The sequence below is a fragment of the Sceloporus occidentalis genome, unplaced genomic scaffold, assembly GCF_023333645.1.
Source record: "Sceloporus occidentalis isolate IW3139 unplaced genomic scaffold, rSceOcc1.0.p SCAF_132, whole genome shotgun sequence".
NCBI lineage: Eukaryota > Metazoa > Chordata > Lepidosauria > Squamata > Phrynosomatidae > Sceloporus > Sceloporus occidentalis.
The window spans coordinates 2,435,844-2,451,403 of NW_028317112.1; the positions used below are offsets into that span (position 1 = coordinate 2,435,844).

General features: G+C 37.6%; 1 protein-coding gene across 1 annotated transcript; it reads right to left on the bottom strand.

The window, feature by feature from the left end:
* Positions 1 to 1,215: 1,215 nt before the first annotated feature.
* On the bottom strand, positions 1,216 to 2,334 carry LOC149281459 (ATP-sensitive inward rectifier potassium channel 15-like). Its single transcript, XM_089499279.1, has one exon. The coding sequence runs from the start codon at positions 2,332 to 2,334 to the stop codon at positions 1,216 to 1,218; it is 1,119 nt and encodes a 372-aa protein (XP_089355405.1).
* Positions 2,335 to 15,560: the final 13,226 nt, after the last annotated feature.

The following is a 15,560-nucleotide window of genomic DNA, read 5'->3' on the forward strand; positions in this document are numbered from 1 at the left end:
AAGATGGATTTGCATACAAATATATCTTACACTGATTGTTTTCATTTACTTAAAACAGATTATTAGCAGCAGACCAGCATCAATTTGACTGATCTTAACAGTATATGACTCTTTACTATACAAATTACCCTCAAAAGAAAGGTTTTTGGTTTTCAAAGTGGGCACAATAATTACATTTGTTTAAAAATAATTTTATGTTGCATACGTCCGAGTCTTCCTTTGTGTTAAACAGAAGTACAGGTATTTAGTACCTATATCACACCAGCAGGAGGCAGGCTTTAGTCTTACACTAGTCCATGGCCGGTGGAGAGCGTCTGTGAGGCTCTTTTTGAGTCATCTTTTGGAACAGCTTGGGAGAACTTTGCCCCAAAGATGCTCTGCCCTCACATGTTGGTCTAAAAAGTCTTACGCTCTTTTGTTCGTACATTTCCCGTAGATTAATGTCATAATCACCTTTGTACCAAAATTCAGAATTGTTTTATTGCCGTATGTAAGCAGCACGGGGTATTTCCTCTGAATCATCAATCCTGCAGCCTTAATACAACGCAGCTTATTGTATAAATCTTCTTGTTGATTCAGTTTTCATTGATATCTTTCTAAAGAAACACACGTATGTGTTTTCGTGAATGTATGTGTTTTTTTATATTTATGTTTTTTTGTTTTTTTATTGGTTTTACCCTTCCACCTAGAATCAGCAAACCTTGTATTTCATTGAATTAATTCATAAAGCATGTCCTTCCTTTTTTTATAGTAATTATACTGTATAAAATAGTTATTTCTTTACTTTCTGATGAATTGTTTTGCTATTGAACCATACCTGGGACTCTCCGGGTTTGACCCAATTTTTAAAGTGAAACTCGCATTCCCTGAGTCTCCAGGTCAGTTTCTTCTTTCTCTGAGAAAGAAAGCATTGTTAACCACACCCACTCCCCGCCCACTTCATCTCCCACTTCCCACCCATTTTCTCTCCCACTCCACCCAAAATGAAAAGTGGCCAGCCTCACCCCTTCAGAAGAGGAAAAGCTCTGGGTAGGCTACCCTGGGAATATGGGGGATGCTTTGATCTTGAGTTGATTTAAGAACAAAAGTCTTGTAGTTTTCCCCATTGTAGACCGGTCCCACAGAATAACCTATTACCACGTAAAAAAACAACTGATAGAAAGGGATATTTTGCCATTTTTTTGTAGTCTGGTATAAAAATAATGTTGGTATTTATTAAACATTAGTTTGTATCAACTGTTTTTCTCTGTCTCTTAACTCTTGTTGTCTGTACTGTTCTTCCAGTCTCTGTTTTTCAAAATTTGTATAGCAGAAATGTTCCTCTGGCTTACATTTTCTGATTTTATCAAAATTGCTGAAATCAGCTACGTATTTGCCATGAGGTGATAAAGAAACAACAGGGACAAACTCATAACCCCAGTAGATCTCATCAGGAAGGTAGGATGTTCGACTTTGGCAAACCGTGCTGGTAGATTCGACGGTTGCGTTTAGAAGAACAACAAGTTCAAATTCTTTTGTCTTTATATTTTCAGCTGTCAGATCCTTAAGAGGACTGTTCTCATCGAGTTCATGATAAAAGGTTAAAGGCAAGATCAGAAAAGGGCTTTCAGAAGAGGAGTCAACGTGAAAGTTCATATTGGCCTGCTTAAGCAGGATCTTCTCACCTTCTTTAGTCTCGTACGTGTGAAGAAGCTTCCCATAAAGCTGACATTGTATAAGAAGGCTTTTCCTCATGTTGGCTACTTGTACAACTAGACAGAGCTTCCCATTATGCTTTGTGACGACTGCCTGGTTGCTGAATTTTATAGTTTCTGCTCGTTTTTTGGGTCTTGCAATCTTGGCCAGGAAAGTCCCGGTGATAAATATTTCAATTAATGTTGTAATTACCAACTGTGCAACCAGTAGGAAAATGGCATGGGGACACTCTTCGGTGATGAAACGAAATCCGTACCCAATGGTTGTCTGAGACTCAAGAGAGAAAAGAAAAGCCCCCGTGAAGGAGTCAACGTTCATAACACATGGTGTGTGGTTTGACAAAAGTTCACCCTGAACATCGCCATGAACAAAAGCGATGAGAAAGTAAATGGCTCCAAAGAAACACCATGTCAAGAAGAAGGTGGCGGCAAATAAGGTGAGCTTATATCTCCATTTCATGTCAATTACAGTGGTCCATAAGTCTTGAAGGTAAAGTAGGAAGACCCCATCCACTTTGTCAATCTTCACATTGCTGTGTCCACTCTTTGATATCACTCTTGGTCTCTCAGCTTTCACTTCAGTGTGAACATCATCAAGGACAAGTGGGCAGCTTGACATATCCGAGTGAGTGGTATCCATCATCAATTCACGGGAAACCCTACAGAAAGCATGCATAGCTCCGTTAGTTTCAGAAAGTTATTACGATGTCAGCAAAGGCAATATATTTCACAATTTAACCTGTATTTCTGCAAATGTGTCTCATATAAGCACCATATTGTTTTATGGCTATGTTAGTGTTGATAATTATTGTTTGTAAATTCCGAAACGGGAGCAAAGGAGTGTTCTACCATTCAGAAGCACAAAAACAAGAAACACTGATAAATATGAATGGTAATGGTATAACTCCATGCTAATTAGAGAAGTCCTCAACCCAGCAAATTATTGCTCCTGAATTGAGTGGTGTAGCAGCATTGTATGACTAGTATCCGGTATGAACCGCCATTACATTGTATCCTACTTTTAATTGGATTGTTACAAAGAAGCACTTCTGTGTCTGTTTTGTGAGAGCATCCACCACCATCTGATTAAGCCTTTTTAACGTTTTTTTTATGCTATTAAATTGTATTTTTACACCATATGGTGTCTCCCTCTATATTTTGAGCTCCAAAGTGGATTGAAATCCTCAGCGTCCTTTCAGGACAACAGAGTAGAAGAATTATAAGAAGCCCATCGGGATCACATACACAATAGTGTCAATAGAATACTTAAATACTGAAAACATTTCAAAAATCAAGGGGTCGGTGGCCCTTGAAGACTGAGTTAGGCAGATGTTTTCCAGTGAGTGATATGTAATATATTAGTTATTATAATATTATACTGATAATATAACCATTAGAGAGAAAGAGAGAGACTGTGCATTCTTAAAAAAAAAAAAAAAAAGTAAGAGTAATATCTTCATTGTCATTTGCCTTTCGGAATTAGTTGATTTAAGCTTCCTACATGTTCCCAGAGCCAAAGAACATTGTTACCATTTACAAAACCATACCAGTGCACATGTATGGTGTATATTCAGTTTAAAATAATTTCATTTATATTAGATGTTTATTTTCTTCAATATGATAGAATATATACGTTGTATTTATTGTGGTTTATTGGTACATTTAATATAAAACACACACATACATAAATTTATGAAACTATAGTGATTATTAAAACTTTAAACATGACCCTCAGCAAGAATGCTAATGATTACCACTGCTATAAGGCACAAAAAGCATAGGAGATTGGTGACATTGTTGCATTATACTTATATAAGTATACGTATGTGATGTTAGGCACAGTGTTCCTTATGAAAAAAATATTACAGGTTTTATAGAGTAGCTAAAGTTGTTAAATATCTACAAATCAGTGCAGCAACTCAATCCCCACAATCGGAAGCATATATTACCGATCCATGGGACAACCTACTTGCAAAATAGTTTAATATGCGTTTATGGGGCCACCTGGGACACTGGAGTGTCCCTTTAAAATGTCTCCACTTTATTTATAGTGGGGAGATAATGTAGGTGTAAAGCAATGTGGCTACAGTGTGATTACACAAGGTGTGCAGGCCGTATACAATGCAATGTTATAATGTCAACAGCGGGTAGAGGAAGTTTAACAATAGGGCTCGTTATTAAGCTTAGCATATGAGATGACTTGGAACAGACTCAGAAATATAATTACACCTGAGATCTGAGATTAAGTCCTTGCAGTTTTAAGATTTTCTCAAAATCTTAAAACTTCCCCTAAATTCCCCTAAAAAACAAGTATTCTGATATGTCGCCATCATTTTCCAGAGAGGAATCTGACTGATGTAAACAGTGTTGCATATACGGTACTTTTAATATGTAATACAAGATGAAAACACATTATATATATATATATATATATATCATATAGGGCTGCTCAAGTTATAACATACATATTAACGTATAACTATCCATCAACCTTATTGCATACGCTCAGAAAAGGATTTTTGAAAAGGTGTGTTGGGACTTAATATGGAGGAAATGGGCAGCCTCTGGTGAAAGGGTTAATCGCCAGGGGTATATGATACTATCTCATATTTGGCTTTTTTTCTTCACCTTTTAGGAGCAAATGGAGGGACTTTCCTAATAAATAAGTCACATAAGTATCAAAATTGTGTTTCTTTACTTCCGCTATGTCTAGAGCCAGGCTGGAAATAAAGGGGCATCCCTGGCACTTGACTGGCAGCTGCCCGACGACCTAACTGCGGCCGATTGCCGGATATGTCCATCCCCTGGCCACATGCTGCAGCAACCAATCTACCACCAGAGCGGCAGATTGGGTGAGTCGACCAGCGGCCCACCAGGCATTTCACCGGCATGTCTGATGGTCAGTCCGGCTATCTGCGTGGCAGTTTCCCCCGTGGTGACAAGAAAAAGCGCCGCTTCACTCAGAGTCTCCGGGAAAGACCTGGAGAGTCCACAGGTGTGTGTCTAATATACAACCTTGGACCAGCTTAGGCTGCAGTTAAATGTGATAGTAAATAACATTTACATCGATGTCTCTTTAAGTGAGACGATCACAGAGTTCCCGTTATCTGTACTGTGCAATTTGTGTGGACAGCTGTGATATCCTTTGTCATGGCAGCCGCGGCAGAGTAAATACTTCCTGCAGATGTTAGCGTTACCTGCCAGGGGGGTATTAGAACGAGCTGCTCAGTTTGCTGACATTTCCTAAAATACAGGAGGAGGAGGAGGAATATTTCTATTGTTCAGGGGCAGCTGGCGAAGTTTTACTTAACTTCTGAATACTTTAGAGTTAATGAAAGTCCAATGTAACATTTTTGTGCAGAAACAATTTATTAAAAATCATGCAAAAATTTACAAGTTTGATTGTAGGGAAGTGCTCATTAAGTTATTAAGTATAAGTATTTGTTAGGCAGAAAAAAGTATGTTTTGTGCCCTGTAACCCAGGGTAATTAGAAATGGGGATTATTAACTAAACCTACAGTTGGGACCCCCAAACTCTTCATACACACGTACATACTAGCACACTTATACACATGCCTGCCTCTAAGAAACTTAGTTTCCAGAACTGAGAAAGTGATATATATATATGCAATAAACATTTTATTTGCTAAACTAGTAGAACGCTAATCATACTATCCAACACAAGCTGAAGCATTATCAGCACAGTACGGCACATGCATTACCCCAATAAGGCAGTAAATGCTAGGATGATCCATGCTCTGAATCATTTTTCTTGTCTAAGTCCAAGTACAAAGATGAGATATCTCAATCTATACAGCGATAACGTCGTCATTTGGAAACAATTGAGCAATACCTGAAAAATATACATCAACGCCAAGAGAAGCAGGTATTCCTTGTCTCGTCAATCTGATTACAATACGAACCCTTACGACGACATTCCGTGTAGAACCTGCATGTGACATTTAGTTAACATGGATGGACACCCCTCTCGACACTTGTTTCTGTGTTAAGATTTTTTTCTCAGTTTGAAAACCGCAGTAATTATCACCATTGGAACAAAAATTATTTTTATATTTATGTTAAATTTGGAAAGATGACGGATCTGTGCATAAGTTGTGTATTAAAGTTTTAACGCTACACTACATCTGTTGGATCATAGCATTAAAAGGTCTTTATGAGTTTTTGAACTTCTCACATTTGTAATTTCCAAATGTTTAGGTTATGTCCCACCGATTTAATGACTCTTTTAATGGTAGGCGACTGGTTGAAGTTGGCAAATTCAATGCCACTCTTTCGGGGGACACCTAACTTGGCTATTTCATCAGCCCTTGTTAGAACATAGATCTTCAGCTGTTGGGTTTTTTTTTAGACCAATGTCAATAGGAGTATCAGTAGATACGCTGAACAAGTTAATTCGACAATTTTCATTTAGGTGAAATTCTTTATAATAGATTATTGATGCATTGATTAAGTAAGCTGTGTTTTTAATATGAATTTCCCTCTTCCGGTACATTGATCTGAAGAAAGACAAACAAGCTCTGAGTATCTTTCAATCATCCAGCTACATAGAACTAAATGTACTTAAGTGTGCCAAACAGTACAGTGCCTGGTGCATGAGTGTCTCAGGACTAAGTAAACTGTTCCTTAACCCTTTCAGCGCTAACCACATGCGCGGGCTTCTTCGTACAGTTGAAGGAAAATGTTCAGAGACCGATCAGCAGCTTCTCCAACACTAAGGAAAATAAAGAAAGAAAAGCCCGATCTCTAGGGTTTGGGAACAGAGTAACACGTGTTAGCCCATCATCATATCAATAGATCAGAGACTACTTTGTATGTAATAATATAGGTTAAAGAACTAACCCAAGCAGACACCTGCCATACTATTATGCAGGATTGATTGCAGTCATCAAAGAAGCTGTAAAAGCGTAAAAATAATCGACAATTAAGCGAAAGTGTTATATTCTACATTTTCCCATAGAATGGTCCGTCAACAGATCAAAGGAGATATAAATTATATGATGTTGGAAGGGATCTCTTGGGTTACGCATGGATTTTTCACATGCCTCGATATGCTTCTCATATACAGTAATGTTAGCCTCAGCTTTTTTTTCCAAGTTCCACCCAAATTCCTATTTATGGTTCACCGATGGGCCAACTTTTCCTTTCATTCCATAATCAAGATGAAAAAAAAAAATGTATTACACATTTTGGAAATACTTGAAAGCCATTCTTAATTTGTAAAAAAAAATTAAAAAAATCAATTTCATATTTCTTTATAAATAATACTGTATGCATTTAATTAGTTTTTTCACGTGCGTTAGTAATCTTTTTTAAATGTAAACAAAGGGGGATACTAGAAAATCCTTATTTCAGGACACTTAGATAGTTGGTGTGTACTTAAATGCTGTGGCACATGATGTGACCAGTGATTGAAGGAAACTAAGTTGAGTTGAGTTGGATCTCATGATGCAGAATATATCCAAGTTTTACTGGTACATCAAAAAGCAAGAATGGAGAGATTGAAGAGTCAAAAGGTTGGATAAACAGAGGTCAATGAAACAGAAAATAACTTCAAGGTGCCTTAACAGTCCAAACTCATTTTCACAAATTCTGTCACTGAGAAAGATCCAGAAACTAAGGAGTTGATATCGACTGTCTCACCAAAGGCTGATCTTTACCAGCCAACAGTTAAACATCTTATCATAATGCTGGTGCTATCCATAACTTCTAAGATAATATTGATTTTTTAGGTCAAGTGACACCATACAGTATCTGTTGATCAAAGTTCCATCGTTGAAACAAAAAATAATGTTCCAGACGCAAAGGAAGATGAGCCAACCCAGTGGAATTTCACTGCATGTTCTTTAGTATATCACCCTGCCTTAAGCCCTTGTGAACTGAGTGACATGCCCAAGCATTGCATACTAACTGATCAATCAAAATTAAGAGGGAAGTCAGAAGCGACCTTTTGTTTAGTAAAATCAACAACTTGGGAAGGTAGGATTAAACAAATCTGAAGGTGTGGTGATTTGATGAAGCGTCATCCCGCAGAGAATCATACTTAAGCGGTAAAAAGTGTGTGGTTACCAGCAATATGCCTGAAGAAGAGACCTAGATAGTCTCAAAAGCTTACAATCCATTAGACTTCAGTAGAGGGCTTTCTCTCTTTCTACGGCAAACACAGTACAACTCTTTACCTTTAATGGATATATAGATAATATTGTCTTTTTTTACAGTTTTGCTTTGATCTACTCACATGATTTTGATTTGAAGATAATGTTTGCTAAGAGGAAATTATTTTAGCCAAATGTGTACATGAGGTTGAGTGTTTAGCGGTTATTACTTGTCTATGTCCCCTGGGCATTGAATCTCTTCCAAGCGAGTATGGTTTTGGATTTCATCTGTCTTGGCTCATTGAACCGAGCTGAGTAACTCACCCTTAAATGTGTGTTATTCTACGTGAGAAAACAATCCACCTGAACAGGTAAGTGGTCCTAGATCCCATCCTGAAAGTCCATGAAATTCTTATGAATGTTTCAAACTAGTTAACGCTCATTTGACTTTCCTCATTAAGGGAGTTAAAAAGTAGCCAAGGGACAGTTACGGGTGTATTGAGACCCTAGTCCTAAGGGAATACCATCCTAAAATAATTCTGAAGTCATCGGTGACTTACAACCTTATCATCCAAAGCCACACATAATTATGTGTAGAAGGCGAATAGTTCTCCAAGATGACTCTTTGCTGCTTGAGAAGTAATATCCAAGAGAAACAATTGCTCATTCTGATATCACCAGACATCTGGTAACTTTTGATGCCATTTAGTGAAGACCACATGCCTTCAGAAGTGGTTGGACCATCATCTAACGGCTTAAAAATGGTCCCTGGAGTTTTCCTGTTTCTTTTGAATTGGAAAGACATTGGATAACTATTGCATTTAGGACTATTGCTAATGATTAACCAAGCTAGTTAATGATTCCTCGCTGTTACAGAACAATATTGTTGCAATAAACGACGATTAGCTTCTGAATCCCTCAACTCGTTTCTGTTGCATAATTACTTGAGATAATAAAAGGTGAATGCACCCAAATTAATTGATAAACAGATAGGACTCAGACATTACAATCTAAGTAGACGTGAAAACACTCATGTGAAACATTGTGTTTCCTTTCCATTTCCACCCATACGTATCGTGTGGCCAGCTAGCCCCCCATGGTTAGCCAGCCCCCCATGGTTATTACCAAATGTTTCCTCGTTTTTGGTCTAACATTTAAAAGCAAATTGTGCAGTGATCAGTTACGCTAAATTCAGATGTAGTTGAGCGGACTATGGATATTTTTATCCAGAAATATTATGGATATATGTATTATAGCTACAGGATTCAGGGACCCCGAATGACTTGCATTGACCTGTATACTGTATAATATTTAATGAAGGTTTCCCCTCATCCCCTGCGATGCCCCGTAGAAGAATACATTGGAATTCAAGTCCAGCCATCTAGTTCCAGTAAAGTTAGTCTCGCAAATATCCTATGATGAGGCAATCATTTATGATGTCATAACGGGTTAAGGTGGCTTTTTCCAAAAAAATGCAATTTATATCATAATTTTTGCGAACAAAAAAAATGATGATTCTGTTGTATATAGAAATGGAGATCACCAATTGGGATACTGAGAAGTCTACAGAGTTTTGGGTGGCCCATCATGGGAAGTTATACCAGGTATGTAAATAATCTGGAATGTGATAGGTCCCCTTTAACGCTCGGTGCATTTTGATTGGCCACAAATGAAGATAACCTATGATTGGTCAGTTCACTGCTTATCTGCATTGCATGAATATAACGTTTCCTTGTCTGTCCAAATTCTCCTGGGCTATGGGGAGCTTTGGCTTTGAATTTGGGCAATAATTACAGCTAGTGCTTGTAATAATTAATATCAAGCAGCGCGAGTGTCACTTGTGACCCTTAGGGATGGCGGCTGTGAGACCCCACATTATACTGAAAGCATATCTGGATCCAGTAATCCCTGCAGCTGAAATAACGCGTCCTACTTAGTTTTATTTATCAACACTCTTAACAGCTGTTTCAGGCTGCCCTGTGGGGTCAGATATGTAGTCTATTGAATACCTTCAGTATATTGCCTTTCATTAATTATTGGCCAGATACGCAGAATATTCTCTCCCACAGTGACACGTGTTCTTTTATTAACTTCCAGCAATTAATATGTAACCTTTAGTACTTACAACCCAGCGAAGCTTGTCAACAATGTTAATTAATAATGTTCTCCTGTAAAACTTCTACCGAGTTTTCTCAACATAGGTAAAACATCCTTGTTTGTACCTTACAGCATTTTCTTTAATGCACTGGAATACAGTGGATGGACAGACAGATAGATAGATAGATTATAGATATCACATACATACATAGATAGATATATGCATATACATAAAGTATATAAATATATGATAGATAAATATCTATAGATATATCATAGATATAACATACATAGGGTAGATATATATACTAATATAAATATATGAGAAAGAGAGAGATCGATAGATCGACAGACAGACAGACAGACAGACAGACAGACAGATAGATGGATATTCTTTAGAGATGCCTTTATAGTATACTTTAGAGAATTACACAGTAAATTATGAGATCCCTCTCACTGGAGAGACTTGAAGGTGGACTCAGCGGGTGGTCATCAATTAAAGGTGCAGTTCCAGTTCTAGTATTATAAACATTTGCATGATTAAAGAAATACTTCTGGGAAATGTTTGTACATATAACAGTACCTGGAATGATGTTTCTAACCCTGCATTTAGTTACAGAAGTGTTAAATTTAGCAGAGTAGGTGGAACAGCACCTTTAAAGCCAGGGTTGTCATCATGGCCTGAAATGTCCTTATTCCGTGAACGGTTCACAGAATTGTTTATACAGTTCTGGAACTCAAGCCTATTTAAAATAGTATTAATTAAGCTAATTAGGCAAGCTTTTCCTATTCAGATAAAGTTGTCTTGTAATGACCCTGAACAATTTCCCACTGATGCAAATGAAATCAATCCCCGGGAAGTGCTTGCATACTTTCCACGCTTAAGCTACATATGTCCGGGCTGCTATATATATATATATATATATCCACGCGCAAGCGTAATGACGTATAAATAACCTTGTCTACTCCATCAGAGTGTTTGTAAAGTCAACATTGCATGCAATCTAAATTAACTCGTATGTCAACAAGCTCATATTCATAAGTCTGTTCTACTCTGAAGCAGCTTTATGTAGATGTTGATTTAAAGGGACATTTCCATCTAAAAATATTGCTTTACTTTAATATATATATATATATATATATATATATATATATATATATATATATTATACATTCTAATATATATATTATATATACTGCATTAGAAGGCGCTTAATGCTTTTTAAGACCTAGAGTGGCACGATATGATGTCATATCCCGGCGTCCTGTAGTTAAGACTACAGGATGGGGCGAGCAAACTGTATTCGGACAAAATTTTCATTCATTTTCAGTTCATTCTCTTGACGTTCGTTTTGAACGAAATTCGGAGGACTTTTTTTATCGGGCGTTCCAAAAAGCAGGAGCTCCCTGATGCCTAATTAAAAAAATGCCCCCCCCATAGTAAGTACATTCAAAGAGGTTCAGCAGCAGTAGTAGTAGTAGTAGTAGTAGTAGCAGAGCACTGGGCCTGGGCAGGCAGGCACCGACAGATGCTAGGAACATGCAACCCTGTGGAGCAGGACTGGATTTCCCCAATATTATATATATTATACATATAATTCCCTGTTTTGTCACCAATATTTATTTATCAATAAAGAATAATAAATGATATGATAGCAGGAATAAAAAAAGAGTCCCCACATCTTCTCCAATCCACCCCACAACAGCACATTGTCTGCCCTAAAATAAACTATTCATTAAGTCGCAGTATTGTATATGAGTAATGAGCATCAATCTCAGCCTCTGCTAAGCTATCTCTGTCTCACACTCCAACCCCCACCAGTCTGTAACTGCTGCTACTGACACGTTAAAATGGCGTCTCCACACTTATATATCTAACGCTTGCCCCTCCCCTTATAAATGCTGATTGGCCAGAGAGAAAAAAAGGAAAAACTCCTCTAGGTTGTTGGACCCATCAATCACAGCCATAACAAGCTCATTTTCTTTTGGCTACTCCCACCTATCAATCATTTATATATACCACACACAGACCCTCCCACTTTACCTCATCAACGAGCACCAAAACGGCTTGTAATGGCACCAAAATAGTTTGTAATGGCAGCTACACACGGAAACATGGAATCTAATGAATCCAAACGACTTTTCATCACTTTTGACATTTTTTCCCCCCGTCAGTTTCATTGGTTTTCATTGATTTATACGCACGCATGAAACAGGAAATTTTCTTTAAAAATAAAGTTTGTACAAAAACGTACAAAAAAGATATACATATATATATATATATATATATATATACATACACAGAGAAAGAAAGAGATTCTAATACACAAAAATGGCACTTTCAACCTGTATATAATAATACATAGATAAAACCCACAAAGGAGACAGTTTCCTTTTAAACACCAAGCTCTCAAATTTAAACTTTTGAACTGCTGGGGATTATGGGAATTTCAGTTAAATGAAATCTCATTGGCTGCTGCTGCTGCAGCGACCTACCATAAAAGATATATTTGCTTTTTTATTATTTTCATTTTATTACAAACTTGTGAAACAAAATGGAATTGTTTAGTGTTTGCCCAAAGTGTTTTTCTTTATTCCGTGCTGATGTACATTCTCCTCGAACCCGTCATTACGCATCAAGGTCAATCACAAAAGATTTTTTTTTTTCTTGCATACCAGCATGTTAACAATTAAGCGGTTGTGTTGTGCAATATTGTTGTGTTATTGTTACCATAAGAAGGAGGGTAGGGTTATTGAACTAAAACCAAGCCACACATTACAGTTTTAACCTCCAATGTTACCTGAACTAAGTGACCTGCAAGAAAGACAACTAGAAGATAACGCAGATGTTTATGATTAGCAGAGCTTGCATGTCTAAAAATGCAATAAATTGATATCCGAGCATAATATTAATAATCTATTGACTGTCTGCTAATACATTTATTTTGTAAAAAAAAATAAAAAATTATTAACTTAAATAAATATTTTTTACTCAAGAGGTTCTGTGTATTGAGACAGCTGGTAGTTTAGTAGGCAGAGTACCCAAATGGGGCTAAGTGTCCCCTAGGACAGCCCAGAGGTCCTACTCGCCCAATGTTGCAAACAGCCTACCAGAGAACCATCCAGAGCTGATTATCGGGCCGCTCTGCATGAATTTACCATTAAAAGATGCTGTGGACATCTACACAGACCAACCTGGTACAACCGGGTCAATATCAAGCATGATCTTTGATCTCCCCATCGACCTACGGTACGCTAGGGACGATTGGCCATTGGTAAGCCACCCATGAACTGCCATCTTCTTAGTAGGCCTAGGTAAGAAGACATCACATGGGCAAATATGGTTCCAATTTTGTCCGAATATAATCAAAATACTATAACAAATACTCTGTCCATGTCTGGTGAAAAATGCCTACAGACACCAGTCAATGTCATTAGTGCCAACTTCCAAGACTTGGGTGCCAAGAGTTTGCAGGGACCTTTTGATCCTGGTTAGTAAACATGAAGCAGATAATTGCCATCTGGTCATCTTTTATATTTCTTATTTATGGCTGTAATAATTTAAAGCGTAACCAAGATTAACGTTTTGACCGGTACATTAAACGTTTTGTAATGGGAATGGTATCACCTGATTCAGCAGTGGGGTTTAATATCTTTAATATCTCTATAAGCAACACAGCTGTAAGACAATGCCACTGGACTTTATCCCAATAAATGAGTTGATTTTAGATTTACAGTCAGGTACAACTGGCAGATAAAATCATATAACAGATTCCAAACAGTCTTATAGTTTACTAATCTCTTTGTTATCTACGACAAGTGGTATGGACATGGTTATAGGATAATAAAAACTGTTTCTGCTGACATTCATTCTAAAGTTTAGTGGATTCCACCTGGTAATTACTGGGTGAATGACATCTTTTCCATTTAACTATATGATATACAGGGGTTAAGAAGAAAGTGCTAAGAGAATATTTTACATGCTATTGCAAGGGTGCTGGGGTCATTTTAAGAGGCTCTTTCATTAAATTGTATTATTATCTAATATCATATTAAAACAGTTTAAAAAAAAACATAGAATGTTTTCTGTTTTAAAACAATTATTTTTAAAATGTGTTTTTTTGTCGTGCTCTGAATAATATAATGGTTTATAGTAAATGTAATGTCTCATCTCCTAAAGTGACCCTCAGAAGTCTATGGAGAAAAGACTTCATTTACAGGACTTCATTGGCATTGCCATAAACAATCAACTCGGTCTGATATTTGAGCAGGGAAAGTCACCCCAAATAACACAATTGTTTTATGGTCCAAAAAAAAGTAACCAAGTCTGCAGTTACCCTCTTAAAGAGGTCCACAGTTGCCCCTTAAAGGTGGCGCCAACGTAGCAACCAACAGCATACTTCCAAAGTGTCTAAGACAACAGTCCTTCTTTGATGGTAGATACACCTGTTACTTTAGGTAGATATCACAAGCCCTCCTAGCAGAGTTGTCCTGATAACTTCATCGCCTCAAGTGAAACATACCTCAGGCACGGCAGAAAGAATACAGTATAAACTATTGCCCAAAACTCAGGTGAAAAGTAAGAATTTTAATGAGTGGGAAAAACTTGTTTTTCACGTTCATGTGCCACCAGGACAGGATTTACAACTGAAATACCTATAGATGCAGTATTTTTCCTCCAATGTCAGCAGATTACATATTCTTGGATCACAATGTCGGTGTTCTAACATCTGTTGCATTCCAAAGAGTGCTAAACCCTGCTAAGTAGATATGTGCTATGAATGCACACCTTGAGACCTCTGTCCCTCGTGATACATTGGGGAGAATGGAGATCTTTTTCACCATTGCAACCAGCTGCATGGGAGAAGGCAGGTTATGATGTCATAACCCAGTGTTCATGGTGTTTCTGCTCACTAGCGGAAACCGAGATCTCCATGCTGGAGCACCAGAGAACCCATGACCCGTTTGCTTAAAAGTAAGCACTTGTAGGATAATATGTTCATTATAGAGGCTCCTAGGTGCCACGTTATGCCCCTGATCCACACTGAAAACACGAGTTCTGGGTCTAAGTACTACTAAACATGCTTTTTTACTTTTTTAAGATACGTTTTAGACTCTCAACCCAGTTTGAGACATACTTGCTGACAGTAATGGCATCTAATCATTCTCTAGTATTTGAGACAGATATGAAATCGCTAACATGAATTTCGAGGTAGATGACGGACCCTAAGTGGGCTATGACACCAAGCTATGAAACGCAAGCAATGGAATGGGTGAAAGGCCACATAATTGTAGGTAAGCAGTTTGTCAACAAGCAAGCTAGTAAGCGGGTGTCATTGTGGTTTGGTGATTTTTTTTAATTATTTTAATGAACCTAAATATTTACTTTTATTGTGAGTCATACAGAGGCGTATCTACTGAAAATAGCACCTATGGCAAGCACTGAAATTGCGCCCCTGTCCAAATATCTAAAACCCATTTACTAGCCCCTGCTGCCCATGTATATATAAATATTAGTCCCTGCTGCCGATAGCAGGTATAGATCAACACACAAACCCAGATCAATTGAAATTCACTTGTGATCTCAGCACTGAAGGAATATATACTCTCCCCCCTATATATCCCCCCCCCTATATATCCTCCCCCCCCACAGTTC